Raw genomic sequence first — 19,033 nt, forward strand, 5'->3', positions numbered from 1 at the left:
TAAGCCTCGCCCAACTATACATATATTGGATCAAACCCCTCCACGAAAATAGCGGCATCGTCGTCATGAGGGAAATTAATTTATGTGGGACATCAGTAGCCCGACCTCTGGCCCGTTCTCGTTCGACAGCCGAAAGACCCCACCCGCCGACTGCCGAACTAATCGAACACTCTGGCCCTTACCGGTTCGCCAGTGGGTCCTCGGGTGGTTTCCGGTAACTGAGAGGTCCCTGGGGTCTAAAATAAGAAGGAATTTCCCACATAACGACAAGATCACCATTAACGTAGAGGGATCGGATCCCGATACGTTACATTCCCCCTCACCACGGAAGAATTTTTCCCAAAAAAAAAAATTCTATAGGTTAAAAAAAAGTTAATTTACAGAAATACATGCAAAAACTATGTTAACATATCACCTGGTATATTAAACTTCCCACTAAAGGAAAAGTTATCGACAGCCAAATCAGTATCCCGATCTTGTAAGTATCGCGAAATTTCAACACTGCTTCTGAATTTTGTCCCTTCGGGAGAGTAATAATAGACGTCAATACGAGGTTCTTTTTTCCTCTTAACGAGAACCCTCTGCCACCCTCTCTGAATCGGAACCAAAAACTTAGAGTAACCTACGGAAGATTTAATGAAATTCGTTTTCACCATCTTAGGAGTGGTGTCCTCCTCGGGATTTTGCCGGTTAAAGGACGTACTAGAGTTAGTGCAATTAGCACTATTTAAGGGCGTTTGTGAAACATGATGTCGACTCGGATTACTGGAAGTGTGTTGTACAAGGACCTCTCTACTCTCAGGTGACTGCGGAACAGCCTCAAGAATGATTTGGTCACTACTAACGAATTTTTTCAAGTCACAAGCATTGACTTTATAGACATTATCATTGGATAAATCCACTATCAGGTAGACAATAGGTGAAATTTTTTCCAGGACTCTACACGGGCCGTCCCATCGTGGTTTCAACTTCGCCATAACATTGCCTTGCGCACTAGAACGGAAATGCGTTCTCCTTAATACCAAATCATCCTGATTAAAGGTGTGCAATAATCTTTTTTTGTCATAATATCTTTTTTGTCTCCTTTGTTGTTTTTTGACATTTTCCTTAACTTGCTTAAGTAAGTTTTCGGGCAAACTCACCCTTTCCCAAACCGGTATGTCCATAGCCCAGTCAAATGGTAAAACTAATTCTCTACCAAGAAACAATTTAGCTGGCGACTGACCCGTAGTTTCCGAGGGAACCGACCTAATAGCAAGACCAAAAAAGGTTAAATTTTTGTCCCAGTCTTTATGTTTATCACCAACATAACAGGAGATCATCTGTTTAATTGTCTTATTAAATCTCTCGGTAAGGTTTGATTGAGGATGATAGGGGGTTGTGAACCTTTGCTTGACCTGGAGAACTTTACAAGTTTCCCTCATAAGGTTTGATATAAAACAAGAACCATTATCGGAAACTAATCTTTTTGGAAAGCCATATCTCATACAGTACTCATGAACAAACTTTTTAGCAACTGCACTTGTCGTAATTCGTCTTAGTGGAAATAACTCTACCCACTTTGTGAAATAATCGACGACGACTAACAGATGCACGTTCCCTCTGGAAGAAACGGGAAAGGGACCCATGGTGTCAATCCCAACCATTTCTCCTGGATGATCAACAGAGGTTGACACCATGCCTCCCCATCGCCTCGTATTGTCGAATTTGCATGTTTGGCATTTTTTACAGGACAGGACAAATTTTTTTATATCTTTACGCATACCGGGCCAGAACGCGCGTTGTCGGCATCGCTGAAGAGTTTTATTGACTCCCATGTGACCTGAAATGGGATGCATGTGCATTTCAGTCAAAAATTTCTCTCTACATGGTGGAGGAATTACTAGCAATTTTTTATTCCTGAATCTAAAAAACAATTTTTGATTTTCGAAAAGGTAATACTTTTCAATTTTTTCATCAATTTTTTGTCTTCCGACAGATTTATCATTAAAATACTGTATAATATCTTGGTAATTTTTTTTCTGTTGAACAATTAACTCAGGTAAATCCAAAAACGAGAACAAATATAATTTATTATCAATTTTTTCCTCGAAATCAGTTTCACCGGTGACAACAGCGGGCATTCTGGACAGGGCATCAGGGGCCTGCATGGTCGAACCTTTTCTATATTCAAACTTTAAAGGATATTCCTGTAGTAATTGAGCCCATCGGCTTAACCTCCCCTTCAATTGTTTAGCCTCAAAATACCAGGCGACTGCCCTGTGATCTGTTACTATAGTAACAGGTTCTCCTGAAAACCAGGCTCGAAATTTATTACACGCCCATATAACAGCGAGTCCCTCCTGTTCTGTTACCGAATAATTTTTTTCTGCTGAATTCAAGGTACGACTGGCATAGGCTAACGGCTTTTCCCCGTCAGGCTCAACTTGCTGCAAAATGGCTCCAAGCCCAATTCCTGAGGCATCTGTGTAAATTTTTAAGGCACAATCTTTTTTTCTTGTGGTTAGAACGGGGGCACAAGACAAGAGATGTTTCAATTTTTCGAACGCCTGTTGGTGTATTTTGTCCCATTTGAACCTTTGCCCTTTTTTTGTAAGGCCGTAAAGGGGGTTAGCGACATCACCAAAATGGGGAACAAATTGCCGGTACCACCCGCAGAGTCCCAGAAAACGTTGCACCTGTTTTACTGTTTTAGGCCTAGAAAAACTCAAAATGGCGTCGGTTTGGTCCTGTTTTACGTGCCATCCTTCTTTGGTCAAACAAAGACCTAGATATTCCAAATTTTTTTTATAGAGATTACATTTGTCTGGTTTAAGAGTTAAGCCTGCTTTTTCCAAACACGAAAATACTGTTTTCAAGTTTTGTAAATGTTCCTCAAAATTCGAACTGTAAACGACAATGTCGTCCAAATAAAAATCGGCACACTTACCGACTAAGTGGCCCAGGATTGTAGTCATCATGCGTTGGAACGTGGCCGGGGCATTGTTGAGTCCAAAGGGCATTACCTTAAATCGGTACATTCCAGAATCGGTTATGAATGCCGTTTTGTCCCGATCCTCTAGCCGCACTGGAACTTGCCAATACCCCGAGGCCAGATCGAACGTAGAGACGAATCGTGCGTCACCCACTCGTTGTAGAATTTGATCGATGAAAGGCAAAGGGTACCGATCGGGTGCCGTAATTTTATTCACCTTTTTATAGTCGACGACAAATCGCCAATCACCAGTTTTCTTTTTGATTAAAAAACACGGGGAAGCCCAGTTTGTGGAGGCAGGCTCAATGACGTCATCACAGAGCATCTGTTGCACCTGCTCTTCTACTAATTGTTTTTTCCATCGCGGGAGAGAAAAAGGGGATCGAAAAACCGGTTTTCCGTCAGTCACGATCTTATGCTCAGCAACGTGAGTTCTACCGGGAGTGTTTCTGAACAAATTCGGAAATTGTTTTAACAATTCAAACAACCTTTTTTTCTGATCGGAATCAAATTCCGATTTACTTACTAAATTTTGCATTTTTACCTGATCGACATCTCCTTTATACGACAACAATCCTCCTTTAAGTTCAAAGTTTTTGAAGTCAACTATAATTTCAGTTTTACTCAAAATATCACTGCCGATCAAGATCCCAAATGGGACCCTGGCGAGCACTATCAGATCTGTGTGCACGACACTGTTTCGTATCTCCACTTGGGCCCGAAGAATCCCCACAGGCTGACAGTACTCACCGGATGCCAACTGAAATCTATCACCGTGATAGGGTCTAACTTGATTAGTGGGTGAACCAACCTGCCGAGCCAGATCGAAACTGATCGCTGAACAATCGGCACCGGTATCAATTTTTGCTGTCAAAATCTTGTTGTTAACTCTCACAACTGGATTAAGAAAACTAAATTTTTTACTAGGGGTCTTTTTACCCATGGATACACTACCCCTTCTCATGTATCCCAGGTCTAGTTTCCCTGATTCCCATTTGATTTACAATTTTTTACAATATGGCCGATTTGACCACAACCAAAACAGGTAACTTGTCGAAAAAATTTATTTGTCTTGAAGGTTGTACTACATTTTGTGTAGGTCCCACATAATTTTTTCTAACTTCAGGTTGAAATTTCTCAACACAATTTTCACAAGATTCAAAATTTTTACGAGATTCAATTTGAACATTTTCACGCGTTGCAAGAAATTGATCTAACATTACAAATAATTGTTGCAAAGAATTAGGCTTCCTAACTTCCAAAAATGTTCTCACATTATAGGGTAATTGTGACATTATAAGTTCAATTTTGTCCGACTCCGGAACGGTTAAATCGAACGACTGAAAAAGATCTAACTTATGTAATACGAAATCAAGGTACGAGCCCGTCGAAAACTTTTCAGAGAATAAAGCACGAGCTAATTCAACCCTGGTATGATACCTTGAAAAGGTTTGTAATAACAAGCCCTTGAAACTTTCCCACGATTTATGGGGGCCCCATTTTTCCCATTCGTGCCTGCCTATCGTTTGCCACCAGGCCTGAGCACGACCTTCAAACGTGCTTACAACTAACTCGATCTTATTAGGAACACTGTAAAGATTAAAATACGATTCACATTTTAATAAAAAGCTTCTAACGTCTTCTCCACTACCTGAAAATATAAGACTACCAACACTGCGTTGGGTCAATGGAACCAAAGCATTTGCGGGATTTAAAGGTAATGCCGGGGGAAGTATTACATGCGTCTCGTTATAAGGATTTGACATTGTTGGATAAGTAAAGTTCATTTGTGAACCATTATTCGATTGTGAACCACTTGGTTCCGGTTCAATTTGTACACGAACATCATCACCTAAATTTCTAGGCGTACTATGATTATTAGGATTCATCTCTAAAATCAATGTTAAATATCAAAAAAATTTTTTTTTTTTTTTTAGCGAAAGTACTTTCCACCCGCGGTTTGCCACACTTACTGAGAACCGGTCGATCCCCCAAAATTGCAACGTCCCTTATGGGAGTTGCTTGCCCGGTTCGAAATATCCAGCAATAAAGTGGCAAACGACAAGTGGAAAATAATTAGAAACAAACTTTCGCATGAAATATTATTATTTATTCAATTAATTATATGGGTTAGTTAATTTTAACAATGGATTAGTATGTCTTGGAGCCCTCTATTGGACGTTAGCAGTAAAGATACTGGCTCACCAATTGATGATCAACAACAGTCAACCTGTGCAGCGATCGGACATCCGATGTTGTTAGCTTTTCCGTAAATACCACAGGAGTTTTCTCAGTTGAGAACCGGAACACCTTGATCAGTTCCTGGAGACCTCTCGGTTGAGGGCCGGACCACCTTGATCAGCTCCAGGGGGCCTCTCGGTTAAGGGCCGAACCACCTTGACCAGCTCCAGGGGGCCTCTCGGTTAAGGGCCGAACCACCTTGATCAGCTCCGGGGGCCTCTCGGTTGAGGGCCGAACCACCTTGATCAGCTCCGGGGGCCTCTCGGTTGAGGGCCGGACCACCTCGATCAGCAATGAAGAACTTTGACTGTGAAGATTGTTTTATATTTTGATTCCGGACCTGCCGGAAAACGGATTCTAATAATGTAGATTATTGCATTTTAATAATTCAGCCTAAGGCCAATAGATACGGTAGTAAGACGGTGAACCGTCCTACTAGAGGGCTTCAGTTGAACAGAACAAGATTAGACGAACGCAATGTGAGAGACAAAGAGGGAGGAATTTATACTCCCCTTTTACAAGAAGTTTGGGACCACATGTCCTCGCATGGCCTTTTCGCCTCAACAAATTTATCGAATTTGCATATTCATGCGTCACTATTATAAACATTACAATTTAATTACATTGGAATCTGGCAACATGACATAATCCGGAGAGCTGATCAGACTCTCCCGATTATGTAAACATTACTAACATAACAATATGAAATGAATTGTTCCGACGGAGGTCTGCAGCCCCCCGCCGAAAATAAGTGAGTACAACACTATTTTCGTATCCGCACAACGAGACTTGCAACAACTCCCCCGGGAGGTTCTTCGATAAAAATAATTAAAACTGGGCTAAGCCTCGCCCAACTATACATATATTGGATCAAACCCCTCCACGAAAATAGCGGCATCGTCGTCATGAGGGAAATTAATTTATGTGGGACATCAGTAGCCCGACCTCTGGCCCGTTCTCGTTCGACAGCCGAAAGACCCCACCCGCCGACTGCCGAACTAATCGAACACTCTGGCCCTTACCGGTTCGCCAGTGGGTCCTCGGGTGGTTTCCGGTAACTGAGAGGTCCCTGGGGTCTAAAATAAGAAGGAATTTCCCACATAACGACAAGATCACCATTAACGTAGAGGGATCGGATCCCGATACGTTACATGGTGATAGTTATCGGGTCGAAAAAATTTGTGTTTTTATCACAAAACAACATTAGATGAACTAGGAAGAATGGGGATGTAGTTTAGTGCCTCAGGTACTAAGCTAGTGTTACTACGTGTTAGAGAGACGGAATTGTGTCCATATTTTTGTGACAGTAGACCCACAAGAGTGAGTTAAAACATTCTTTTTTGTTTAGAGTTCAAGTAGCCAAAAATTTAGAAATATGGCCAACTTTGAGAAATGCCAATAAATGTAACGAAAGTCAAGGTACTATGCCAAGGAAAACCTCTTGCCATGCTCTGAGAAAAGCAATAAAACTGACCAGGCAGTAGAAACAATTCATTATAGATGGAGACATTGTTATTCATACTTTCCTTTAGCCGTTCGTAGTTGGGGGAAATATCGTGGTGGCAGGTTTTTTTTGTCAGTACAGTAGTGCCATAGGCGTATGCAGAATTTTCTGAACGGGGTTTTCAATTTTTCTTTTTCTCGGGGGGGGCGGGGGGGTTAAGTTTTTCCTGCAAAATAACACTATAATCTCAGTTTGAGAGAGGGGGTTAGAACCCCAACCCCCTTGCATACGCCAATGAGTAGTGCCAATCTGTTGTGAAAATCAAGTGGTTATATCAAGAGTGCATGCATCCTCTTTTCTCGGTATTCAAATCATCTGGTAACCGTAGAGTTTGGTTTTCTGTGGTTCCGAACTTCTGTGTGAATGTGAGCCAATCTCCCTGTTATAAAGTCTCACCACAGAGAGCAACAGGCCTACAATTATTGAATTATTACACTTCATTCAGTTTGAAAATTGATGGCAGCACTATAACAAGCATTACACAGAATCAAACTCCATGCTAGATTCACACGCATTTTCCAGCACGTGGCCCAGGTCTTCTTCAACCACCTGTTAAAATCTCCTCACCGGCACAGAGCGGCAGGCCATGATCTGGGTAAGAGGAGGTAACCCTAGAGGGGGGAACTAGTATTTTGGGGAGGCAAGGTGATGGAACAATAGATTTAACTGTTATTTCTTAAAAATCTGTCATTTTCTAATATTTTGGAGAGGACAGAGCCCTCCCTTCTGCTACACCATTGGCTCCAGGCCCCATACAAACTACACAGAAGATCAGATTAACTTTAATTGACTTAGGAGATTAAAACCGAAACAGGCAGATTTATATTGTAGACATCAAAGAGTATTTCCTTATGTATGTATTTATACTTTTTTATTTGTGCCTAATTATTTGTAGTGTAAAATGGGAATATGTATTTTGAAATGCAAAACATAAAAGGCAGTAGAGTATTCATGCCGTGAGGTGACTTGCGTACAGGGTTGTTGATTTTATTAACAAAAATATATTCTAACATACTAGCCATTACTCTATATTTTCTTAGTATATACAATTAAATTTTAATTTATAAAAACTATTTAAAAAAGTATTTGAAAACTAAATCATATCACATAAAAAAAAAATACTTGTGAAATATATCAGAACATTTTATTAAGGAAAAAAAGAAAAACCTTACATTTCTCTTGAACAGATATCTTATGTATATCGTATTGAATTATTTTACCCTAAATACTTCTATGGTGTTTGGTCAGAATATGATAACTCCAAAATCATTTGAAATATAAGCACTTTCATTGCCACTTAAAAATCAAAGATAAAGCATACACACAAATACAAATATCATGCATCAGCATGTTGTTTAGCCCCATGCTTGTATTTGTGCATTTATCTCACTTCTAATTAGTTATAATTAGCGAGACTTACTTTTAGATCGAGAAGCTGTTCGTTTGGAGATATCATGTTCTGACCAAACACCACAGAATTGTTCATTTTAAACTAGTTTTGATGCTTTTGTCAAGTCCTAATCTATTTCGCTATTTAGAATGAACTACAGCAGGCAGTTGATGCTAAATATTTACATCAGCTAAATCGGTATGACTATGGTATCTCTGATACTTAATATACATGTTAACAAATTATAATACTATAAATAATATTTAAAAATATAAAGTAATTTAACAAAAAGTTAAATCACTTTTTAAAGTTACATGAATAATTTTATTGGATTAAAACATTTTTTTTTTTGTGTCTGAAATAATTTGATTTAAATCTTGGATATACTCTGTACCCAAGTATCCCACCATTATCCTCACATTAACAAATACCTAAAAACTTCTTTCTGGTGCTGCAACTTTTATTTACAAAAAAGTTAATTTATAAGGGAGTTAATACAAAAAATCTCAAAAATTTAAACCCAAGTCACCCCCCCCCCCCAAGTTTACAGTGTAAGTGATTTCAAATAATTTTCTCCATCTTTTTCCGACGGCATAAATGACAGCTCTTTATAAATGGATAAAAGAAGACTGAGTTTAAAAAATTTATTCCATAATTGCTTAACTCTCTCAAATATTACAGAGCTCTTGTAAAAAGCTGAAAATTTACAATAGCAGTTTATACATAAAAATTTTGATAAAGAACTGAAAGCGATAACGTCTATTTACACATCATAAATAATACAGGTATCAACTTTAGAGATGGTTTCATTTTCCTTCAAGCATAATTCAACCTACAAAGACAGATTTTCAAACAGCGACAAAAGAAAACTGTGGATTTTATAATTCATGAAAATAGTTTCTTCAGAGCTACACACAAGACAACTGAATTAATTTTTTTTTCTCTTATAAATCAGATCCTGAAATTGTTTATATTATGGTTTTTTCAACAAATTTTGTAGAGAAAGATTCCCCCTGACACTTGTTTGATTCGATACTCTAATATCTTGCAAAAGATGTGTGATGGGTGAATCTGGTCATGTCATGTTAATATAAGATGTATGGAAAAACTGACTGCATGTAGAGATGCTGATTGTTTTGGGGAAAAAATGTCTGCCTCCACAGGGACTTGAACCCCAGTCTTTTGTATGCAGACGACTCATCTGGCATGAGACACCAGGGTTAGAGTCCCTGTAGAGGCAGAAATGAATTTTTCTGTATATATTGTATTAACAAATTTTATAATGTGGAAACACATGCTCATGTTTTTGTGTATATATAAAAGCTATGTTAAATGGCAACATACATCATGAGAGCACTATCAACAATAATATATGTAAACAGAGCTAACACACTTTCCCCAAAACAGAATAGTTTTTTTTTTTTTTTTTTTTGGCGTAATTTGAAACTTTATTTATATAATTGCATTAAAATATTCTTTTAAATATTCTATTCCTCTCGATTTTGTCTGCACGATTCTTTTGTGTTTAAATGTACTAAATAAACATTATGTGGGACTCGATCAAGCCCACGGGCAGAACGAAGGTGAGACAGTGTCGGGATCCCCGCCGGGCTAAGCTCGCGGCGGGACGCACCGACAGCCTGGGTCGCCCATAATTCGTTGGGGACCCGGTGCCAGAGCGTACACGTTGGGACCCGAAAGATGGTGAACTATGCCGGGCAGGTCAAAGCTAGAGGAAACTCTAGTGGAGGACCGCAGCAGTTCTGACGTGCAAATCGATCGTCGAACCTAGGTATAGGGGCGAAAGTCATATAGAATAATTTTAATATGAAATTGTATTTAAGGAGGAATTGGTCAAACAATATGGTCTTGGGCAGCAGTTTCTGTAATGTTGTCTGTCAGAGATTGTTAAGAATTTCATAGAACTTGTTTTAGAACAAAGCAAAAATTAAAGAGTACAGTGTGTCCATAAACTGTTAAGAAAAAGTTGGAGGGGTGATATTATCCATCCAAACGAACAATATTCGTGATGGAACCTATGGTCTCAGTCCACCCAGAGTGTCAGAAAAACATTAAGCAATATGTGTATGTTCAGTTTAAACAGTAAAAATAGAAAATAAAATTAAAAGTTACATAATCCTGGGAGATCAGCGAAAGAAGGGCACCCTCTCATAGATTCGTGGTATCATATATTGATCTTGTCAGCTACAACAAGTGCTGTAAACTGTACAAAAACACCCTTAGATGTCACTTTGAGTATCTCCTTTGCGTTGCAATTGTGCAATTTATGATTTTATGTTTCTTATTTACACTGTTGGAACTTCAATGTGTAAAATTTAGTTCATACTTTTCTAAGAATCTCAGTAGATTGCGGCCATACGTTCGATTGCAAATATTGTTCATCTTGAGATGGGTGTTATAACCCCTCCAATTTTTTCTAAACAGTTTATGAATGAATACCCTGTACAGCTAGTGGCTATGGCTCCAAGGGTTCTCAGATAAGTGCTGATTGAGAAGTCGAGGCCATAAGCAGCTTCTATCGATGAATGTAAGTACTGCTGTATTCTCTAAACCAGATTCCCAAGGTGGGCATTAACGCCCCCTTGGGGGAGATGGAAAATTCCAGCGGGGCGGTAGAAGCTATGGGTATAACATGGTATCTTATGAGTTAGATTGCGATGGGAGAAAAAATTTTCTGAAGAAGAGGGTGATGAGACAAAAAAAAAGGTTGGGAAACTATGCTCTAAACCAAGCAATGATTGTGATGCTTGGCTGTCCATTAATCATACTCCAAATGTATTTGCAGCTGTGACATCTCATTTTCCAAAACAGTTCTCTCTTAACAGTATTCATTGCATTTAACAACACATTTTTTTTTTTAAATTTATCTCAGAGGTTCTCTACAGGGTGTTCATATACTATTCAGAAAAAATTAAAGGGCTGACAGCACCCATCACGAGGAACAATATTTACAATGAAACTTATGGTTGCAATCCATTCAAAGTGTCAGAAAAAAGAAAAGAAAACAAACATTCAACAAGCACAAGTTGTTATTTCTTACATCATTTCTGCTCTGCCGGAGAAGCAGCACTTCTCCATGTTGGTAAAACCATTTGTTGGTACTTGTGGAGCTAAAAACATGTTTTTAGAAATATGACATCCATATTTCTTATGGGCATCTTTTGCTCAGCCACCTATTTGGGCATTTTGCCTGTTGTGGCCTTGTATTTGTGTATAAAAGAAAATGTAAAGGTATTAGTAATGCAGAACATAACCATCAATCATTCACCAGTGAACTGAGCAATGACACCCTTGGAACATCTTTCACTGATTTATATAGGATGTTTTACACCTTTGTTTTTGTCTTTTTTTTTTCCATGTTGGAGTTTCAACATAGGCAAAAATTAGAGGGTGATAGTACTCATCAATATGAACAATATTTACATGGAACCTATGGTCGCATATTGATGAGCACCATTGCCCTCTAATTTTTTTATAAACAGTTTATAGAAGCGGCGCAATAAAAATTGCAATTCAAAATTTTTCTCTACATAATTCAGTTATCCCATTTTTTATTTCCCAATCATTTTCTAAATTTACTTTCCTTAGGTCAGCAGCCTTGCCTTTGCAACGCATTTTTGGGATGGTTGAATCAGTAAAGCATTCTCATTCGGAGGGAATTGATGGTTTATTTTTTCTGAACTGGAATTTCTTGGGAGAATTTTTTTGAGTAGGCAATAACATTGCCTAACATCTAATACTTTCCACTTTGACATTCCATTTATTATGAAAAAGTTTCTTTCATCAACCTTTAAATTAGAACCACACACATATGCTTGCATATTAGATTTCATAAAAACCAATATTTTAAGATATGATCAAATTTTAATGCTCCAAATAACACTGTTTGACATGCATTTTTTGTTTTCAGCCTTAAAATATTTTTTTTTTTAATTTGGAAGCATTTGTTGGTATTTGTGGAGCTAAAAACATGTTTTTAGAAATATGACATCCATATTTCTTATGGGCATCTTTTGCTCAGCCACCTATTTGGGCATTTTGCCTGTTGTGGCCTTGTATTTGTGTATAAAAGAAAATGTAAAGGTATTAGTAATGCAGAAATGTCCAGTTAAATATGTTTATTTGAAACTTTTGATTGAGAACAACAAACTGTAAAAAATGAAGCAGACAGTTGAACCAGACTCTAATGAATCAGCAGGAACCAAACTTTTTACTTGTTGAAAACAAGGAAAATCAGGGTTGAGATTAACACAAACACATAAACAGAGAATTCTAAAAAAATTCTTTGAATTGAGAATTTGTTAAATCAGGATCCAACTGTATTTCAATAGTCAGTCTGACTCCTAGGTTAAATCTTAATGTGAACTTTTACCTTTTTCAGTGCAGCATTTATCACCAAAATTCTTTTTCTTTGAAGATTATGGAAAAATGTTTTCCTTTCTACCACAACATTTAAAAAAATAAAATTTTATAAACTATGCAGAATTCTTTTTTTGATAATGATAAATTGCTAATAAATAGAAAATTATCAAATTCCTATATTAAAGACAATAAAATATAACCGATACAATTTCTCTTGTCGAATCAAATAATAATTCTTTCAAAAACAGCAATTATGTAACTACATAATATCCACATTAATCTGCTAAACTTTTAATTATTTTACACTTGCAAAATAAAATTGAAAGAGAATTAAGAGATGCAGTGGGACCTCCAAAATTTCATGCATGTGTGTTATGGACACTCCTCCTTAATGGACACCTTGCATTGACAGACATATTTTTGGACACCAGTAGTGTGGAATGAAGCTACAATGTATTTAGGCATGCACCAGGAAGCAACATTATTTTTCTTTCCTCAAATTATTTTTCCCATTTATTTGTTTTTTTTTCTAGAACACAATTTCTCATATTTTTTGCCAATTCACAAATTTTTTCTTGATTCCCCCCCCCCCTCCCCTCTCAAATTGTTTCTCATATTTATTGTATTTTTTTTTGCCAGTTTGCAAACTACTTTCCCTATTCATTTATTTTTGCCATTCCTTAAATTATTTATATTTATTCTACTCCCCCTTTCTCTGCCAGTCCGCAAAATTGTCAATAACTTTCATTGGTCCACTGCTGTAAAAACATTGAAGAACACTGATACAAACTATTATGAACGTCATGAAATTGAAAATTCACAAGTAATAAATTATTGCAACTAATAAAAGGTTAAAAAAACAAAAACCTCAGAGAATTTTTCAAAATAATTTTTGTTGTGTATGCAATGGACATCAAGGTTTGATTTAGCAGCTGTGTATTCCTGTTCTGGGTGAATTTGTTTTATGCATGAATTAAAACTCGAATTTTGTAATTTTTATACTGTAGAGCAGTGGTTTCTAATTGCGCTCTTTTTGCAGAAAGATGGGGAAAGTGGGTATCTTCAGTATATTCAGGTTCTATAAGTGGTGGTTGGTTAGAGCATTAACCCTTTAAGCAGCAATGACGAGATATATCTCCTCTATAAAAGCCTCTTACTTCAGCATTGACAAGCTGATATTTTATAAAAATTATTTTCTCAATGGAAAACTTCTCCCTATTCCCTTTAGTTTGCACCTACTGAAAATCGGAAGGAAATCTACTTAATTAAGAGATATGACATTTTGCAAGGGGATTTAGTGATTCCTAATTGCCGCTTAAAGGGTCAAGTGGTCATTGACCTGGAATATTTAGAAATCACTGCCTTAACAATACTTAAACTTTACATTAACAACATCTGATAAGGGTGATAAATTCAGAATTTTTTTATAATACCCCTAGCTGATTTTGAGGGAATTTAGCACCATCCTTAAATGCCACAATACACTTTTTTTGGTAGTCTGATTTATTAGTAGCTCTGAAAAATAAATAACATTTGTTCTGCTGATGAAACACCTACTAGTAATTAATTTATTCTGTTTATATTCATAAGATGTGGGCTCATCTCTCTAATATGTCCTTCTATGCAATAACTCCCCAATAATAGACCTTATTTGGCATTAAATTCATCCAATCCATTGTAGAATAAAAACTGAACACCGGTAGAATTTGTCATTCAACGAAAGATAGTATTTTTTCCTAAAATGGAAGTGATAGATACATTTAATGCCATAATAAAATCAAATTCATACAAACAATCAAATCAAAGTTGTTGAAACCGAAAAGGCATGAAAGTTATCCGTGCAAATCTAAAAATAACCTTTGTACACTCATGATTACATATCCACAAGTTTCAGTTCATTAAAAATCAAATGAGTAAAAAACAAGGTGGCGTGATAGGATATTTGAGCATTAAGAAAAATATTTTTCAAGTCCTAAAGAAAAAACTTAAAGCTCTTGAATCAACCAACAGATCTACTTACAAATTTATAACTTAATAATAATTTTGATAAATGCATCAACAATGCTGAATATTTTAACAATTCATAATTTGATGAGTATAAATTGGCAGAGTAAATTGAATGCGTAACTGCTGCTGCACATCAAAAACCATCTTCTCTGCTTAATAAAAACCAAAGAAAAAAAATATTCTTACATGATAATAATCATTGCCACAAAAAAAAGGTCTCTAATACCAACAGAATAAAAACAAAATTCATTCGGAAATTATTATTGATATATATATTATATTTACATATATATCACTATATAATTTTTTTTTACAACTTTTTTTTACACGCACTCACAAAACAGTTTTGTTTCTTCGAAGTTCGCTGAAAACCATTAGAACATTAGTTAATGTGAGACCAGTCGTTATAAATTATCTTTATGCCACACCCATCGCTTGTTAGTGTGGTTGAAACTGTGACTTAGCCATTGGCACTGCAAAAGGTTGTACCTATCTTCACTCAGATAAAGAGGCTTGCCGCGCCTGAAAATTAGAAAAGAAAAGATATGTATCAAACAAGAACGAAATAAGGTATGGTAAAGTCTCTAAGCCAGATGTGACTTGAAAGAGCAATTTTAAAAATGGTGGACCCTCCCCACACACACATGCGCGCGCAGGCTTACTATGTCTAACAGGTTAACCAATAATTTGCATATAGTTCCCAATTTCAAGGCCTGGATGTGAGCCGATCTCATTAAAAAGTTTCACCACAGAAAGCAATCAGCCCTACAACATTTAAAAGTGCACGCACGATATGACAAGTAAGAAAACATATATACCCACCAAGTTGTCTGCTTTCAAATTCAGAAGACCGATAGACGGCAGCACTATCTGAACACATATTCCACATGTACTCATTCATTGGAAATTCCACAGAGGAATATGGATAAGGTGCATGAGTGGTTAAATAGTAGTAGTAATTTCCATATTTAAATGCTCAAAGAGTGGGACCCCATGGTGGATATTTAAAGTAATAATATTATAATATTTATTATTAGAGGGGAGTGGGACTCCAGATTGGGGTCTCCAATGGGGAAGTTGACAGGTTTCATATTGGGAGCCCTGGATGAATATCATTGTTTTTGTAGCTTTAGTAGTACAAGTTTGCTATGAATCCATGTATCAGGCCCATAAAAAAATCTGCATACTGGCTTCCCGCTCCTTGGTTGGGGGCCCTTGGATTTTAGTCGTTGGTAAAATGAATACGAATTAAAAATTTTTGTGGTCCTCATGGGGCAGGGGTACAACAGGGCTCCAGCCTGGGTACCCTCATGGGGGAAGTTGAATCATTTTAGAAGTGTGCTTGATGATGAATCTCATTGGTTTTTTGTTGCTTGTAAGATTGTAAAATTCGTCAGTAAGCTGGTGCTTTCACATGTCCCTTTTTATATCACTGACGAAGTGGGACGAAATAAGCAAGATGATGTGAAGAGAAAAAGGGTGTTGCTACCTAAGGGTGCAGGAAGGCTCTGCCCCCCCCCCCCCCAAGTATAGCTATGTTCATAAACTTTTCCCTGATATTTAATTTATAATAAAAAAATTTTGACTCATTCACAAATGTAGATCATGTGAAGCTGTCGTGACTTGTAGAAGAAAAAAAAATGGACAAGTTTCCTTAAAAATACATTTTGTGGCTTTTTTGAAGCAAAAAAAACAAAACAATGTATATGAAAGGATTTGAATGAAAGATGAAGTCGTTAGTTATTTTGTAGCTTATGAGCATTTTTGTTTTTAGTCTAGTGGTGCAATTTTTTTTCGAGGGGGGGGGGGTGACTCCTTATAAACTCCTTACTTTTTATTTTGAAAATTTTGTATGAACCCTGCTACAGTCAATGTTCGTTATTATGACCCCCATCATTCTACAGAAAACGGATGTTATATCAAACATTTGGAAAAAAAAATTAGCTTCCTAAAAAGCATATTTGAATGGAATAAAAAATTATAGCCTATTATGAATTGTATAAATTTTGAATAATAAAATTGTAATAATTTAAATTACATGCTCTCACTTATTTAGAGTTCTCCAAAATTAAGTTCAAACACAATTTTGGCAAATGAAAAAACACTCTGATTTTGTTCATTTCTTTGCAAAAAACATTAGGGGCAGAGCTGAGTGGATGTTGGACTGGATTAAATAGTCTTTGTAGGTGTCTATACTGGATGCAAAATAACATGGGTATGAACAGCAAAAAGTTAGGACTTATCTTACTGGTCGTTATACAAATGCCACAACATACAAAATGCCCAACAAGGTGGCTTAAAAAAGATTACCATAAAAATATGGTCGTCAAATTAATATCTAAACTATATCAAAAATACAGCAACCCAATAACAGTAATAAAAAAACAATAATTATGATAAAATATAAATATGCATACTGCCCATAAAAAATTAGGGTTGTCTCATCTAACGACGGCATTACACTGTAAAAGTTTGGTAAAAGTGTTTTCATAAAACTTAAAAAATACAACCCATGAACTGATTGGTTATATTCGAGCAAATGCAACCAACCAGCTTATTGGTTGTATTTTTCAAGTTTCATAAAAGCACTTTTATAGTGTAATCCCTGCCTTAGTATGGATAGCTTCCCGATTTATCCCAATATGTTTATTGTATTTCTTTTAAAACATGTCAATCGTGTTAGAATTCATGACCCCTTGAGGTAAGCTATTCCATTCATTCACAACCCTATTAAAGAAAAACTGCCTACAACACCACAATCTAGAATTATTCCTTTCCGATCGATACTACTGTCAACTTATCGAAGCAGTTGATTGATGATGTAGTAATAACTCGCGGTCCATTATCTCCATCCCATTGAAAATTTTGAACACTTCTATCATGCATATAGAAATGTCCTCTCCACTTGTTAATACAAGATTTATTGAAAGACTGGTTATTTGTGGAGATGAAGATTACAAGGAAAAAAATTCATCACTGCCCCCACAGGGACTCGAACCCCGGTCTCTCGCTTGCCGGATGAGTGCTTTACCATCTAAGCTATGGAAGCAGATAGAATATTTCAACCTCTGCCACCATCCATGTACGGAGTCTTTCAACATATATATATATATATATATATATACGCTATTATGATATATCTGGATTATGCAGAAGTGAACTTCTGAAAAAGTGTTGTTCTCTCCACCGAGAATCAAACCCCAGAACTTCTTGCATAACGGGCAAGCAAACTGACCATTATACCACAGTGAGGTGATTTTGTTTTCCTTAAAACATGCACAGTAACTTGACTTGCTGAATAAAGACATTGCAGCCTCTCTTAACTTCAGCTAATGGCCTCCAGGTGGCACTATTAAAGATGGATGGTGGAAAGATCCATCTTTCTTAGTGTGATTGTTTAATGTATGGGAGTACATTTTAAAAATTTAAGAACTGCATAACAATAGAAATAAACAATCATTTTGTGTGCACCTTTATAAAATGAAAACCTGTCTAAAATAGAGAAAAATTTCGCGGCCCCCCCTTGATTCTCTATTCTATACAAGTATTTACAGTAGAACATCGATTATCCGAACATCAATTTTCCGAACAACTCGATCAACCAAACACCTTTTCAACCTAACTCATTTTCAGTTTTTTATATTCAATGATGCTGAACACAGTTGGTATTTTCTTGGAACTTGAATTCTCTTATCTCCCAACTTGATAGCCTCGTTCTATTGTACAATAATCCACTTCCAAACAATTGCACATACCGTACCTGTGAGCTATAGATGTAAACAATGGCGTACCTGGGTACAGTGTATGCAGTTACAAACAATTGACAAGCAAACAAACGCGTGAATAGGAGCAGATTTAACTGTCATCTTTTTTTCTCATCTACAAATTCATCTTAATCCTGTGGGTGTGCCTTAATGAAAGGGACGCAAGGGTCTTCTTGACAACAAAACAGTTCTTATCACGGTTTTGGCGGGGTATCTTTCCTAGCTTTGCTTAAAACAGATATTTTTCAATCTTTCTTTAGCTTTGCAATACTTTTCGTCTCTCAAGTGCAGGATGGCAACAAAACAAAAACGTGTTGTTTTAAACATAAAAAAAAGTGGGAATAGTGAAAAAGAGATTGAAAGCGGTTGATGGTGGAAATTTGCAGCTGAATACGGACTAGGTGTGGCAACCCTCAGTGATTAAAAAAATTGTGATAAAATAGAAAATTTTGCAGCCAGTTTGAACACAGCAGATGGACTAAACTCTCTGGCTAAAGTCTCGCAAAGGTTCAGAAAGTTATGCCCGTATTTTTATGGTTTTAACGTAACCATTGAAGACGATTGAAATCTTCCAGATTTGAAAGAATACTTGGATATGCATCAGGAACTCCCTGTATTCCAGTCCTGTCATGAAAGGATGTGTTGCAGTGGTTGAAAATTAATAGTAATGATCTGGGATATTTTTTTTTTTTTTGGATGATGGAGAAAAAATTTACGAAAGTGAACGGTCAAGTTGATCAGGACTGTGATGAAGATTAACCAACGGCAGA

General features: G+C 36.7%; 1 protein-coding gene across 2 annotated transcripts in view; it reads right to left on the minus strand.

The window, feature by feature from the left end:
* Positions 1-8,753: 8,753 nt before the first annotated feature.
* Positions 8,754-19,033, minus strand: part of Ubr3 (Ubr3 ubiquitin ligase) — a 127,280-nt gene continuing 117,000 nt past the window's right edge. For both annotated transcript variants that reach the window (XM_089240544.1, XM_089240543.1), the window contains exon 36: positions 8,754-15,021. In XM_089240544.1, coding sequence (XP_089096670.1) covers positions 14,904-15,021 — 118 coding nt within the window. In that variant the 3' untranslated portion in view covers positions 8,754-14,903. The remainder of the gene's footprint in view (positions 15,022-19,033) is intronic.

This window comes from Pholcus phalangioides, unplaced genomic scaffold, assembly GCF_987345545.1.
Source record: "Pholcus phalangioides strain wild (caught in Gottingen) unplaced genomic scaffold, Ppha-v1.0 ptg000013l_1, whole genome shotgun sequence".
Lineage (NCBI taxonomy): Eukaryota > Metazoa > Arthropoda > Arachnida > Araneae > Pholcidae > Pholcus > Pholcus phalangioides.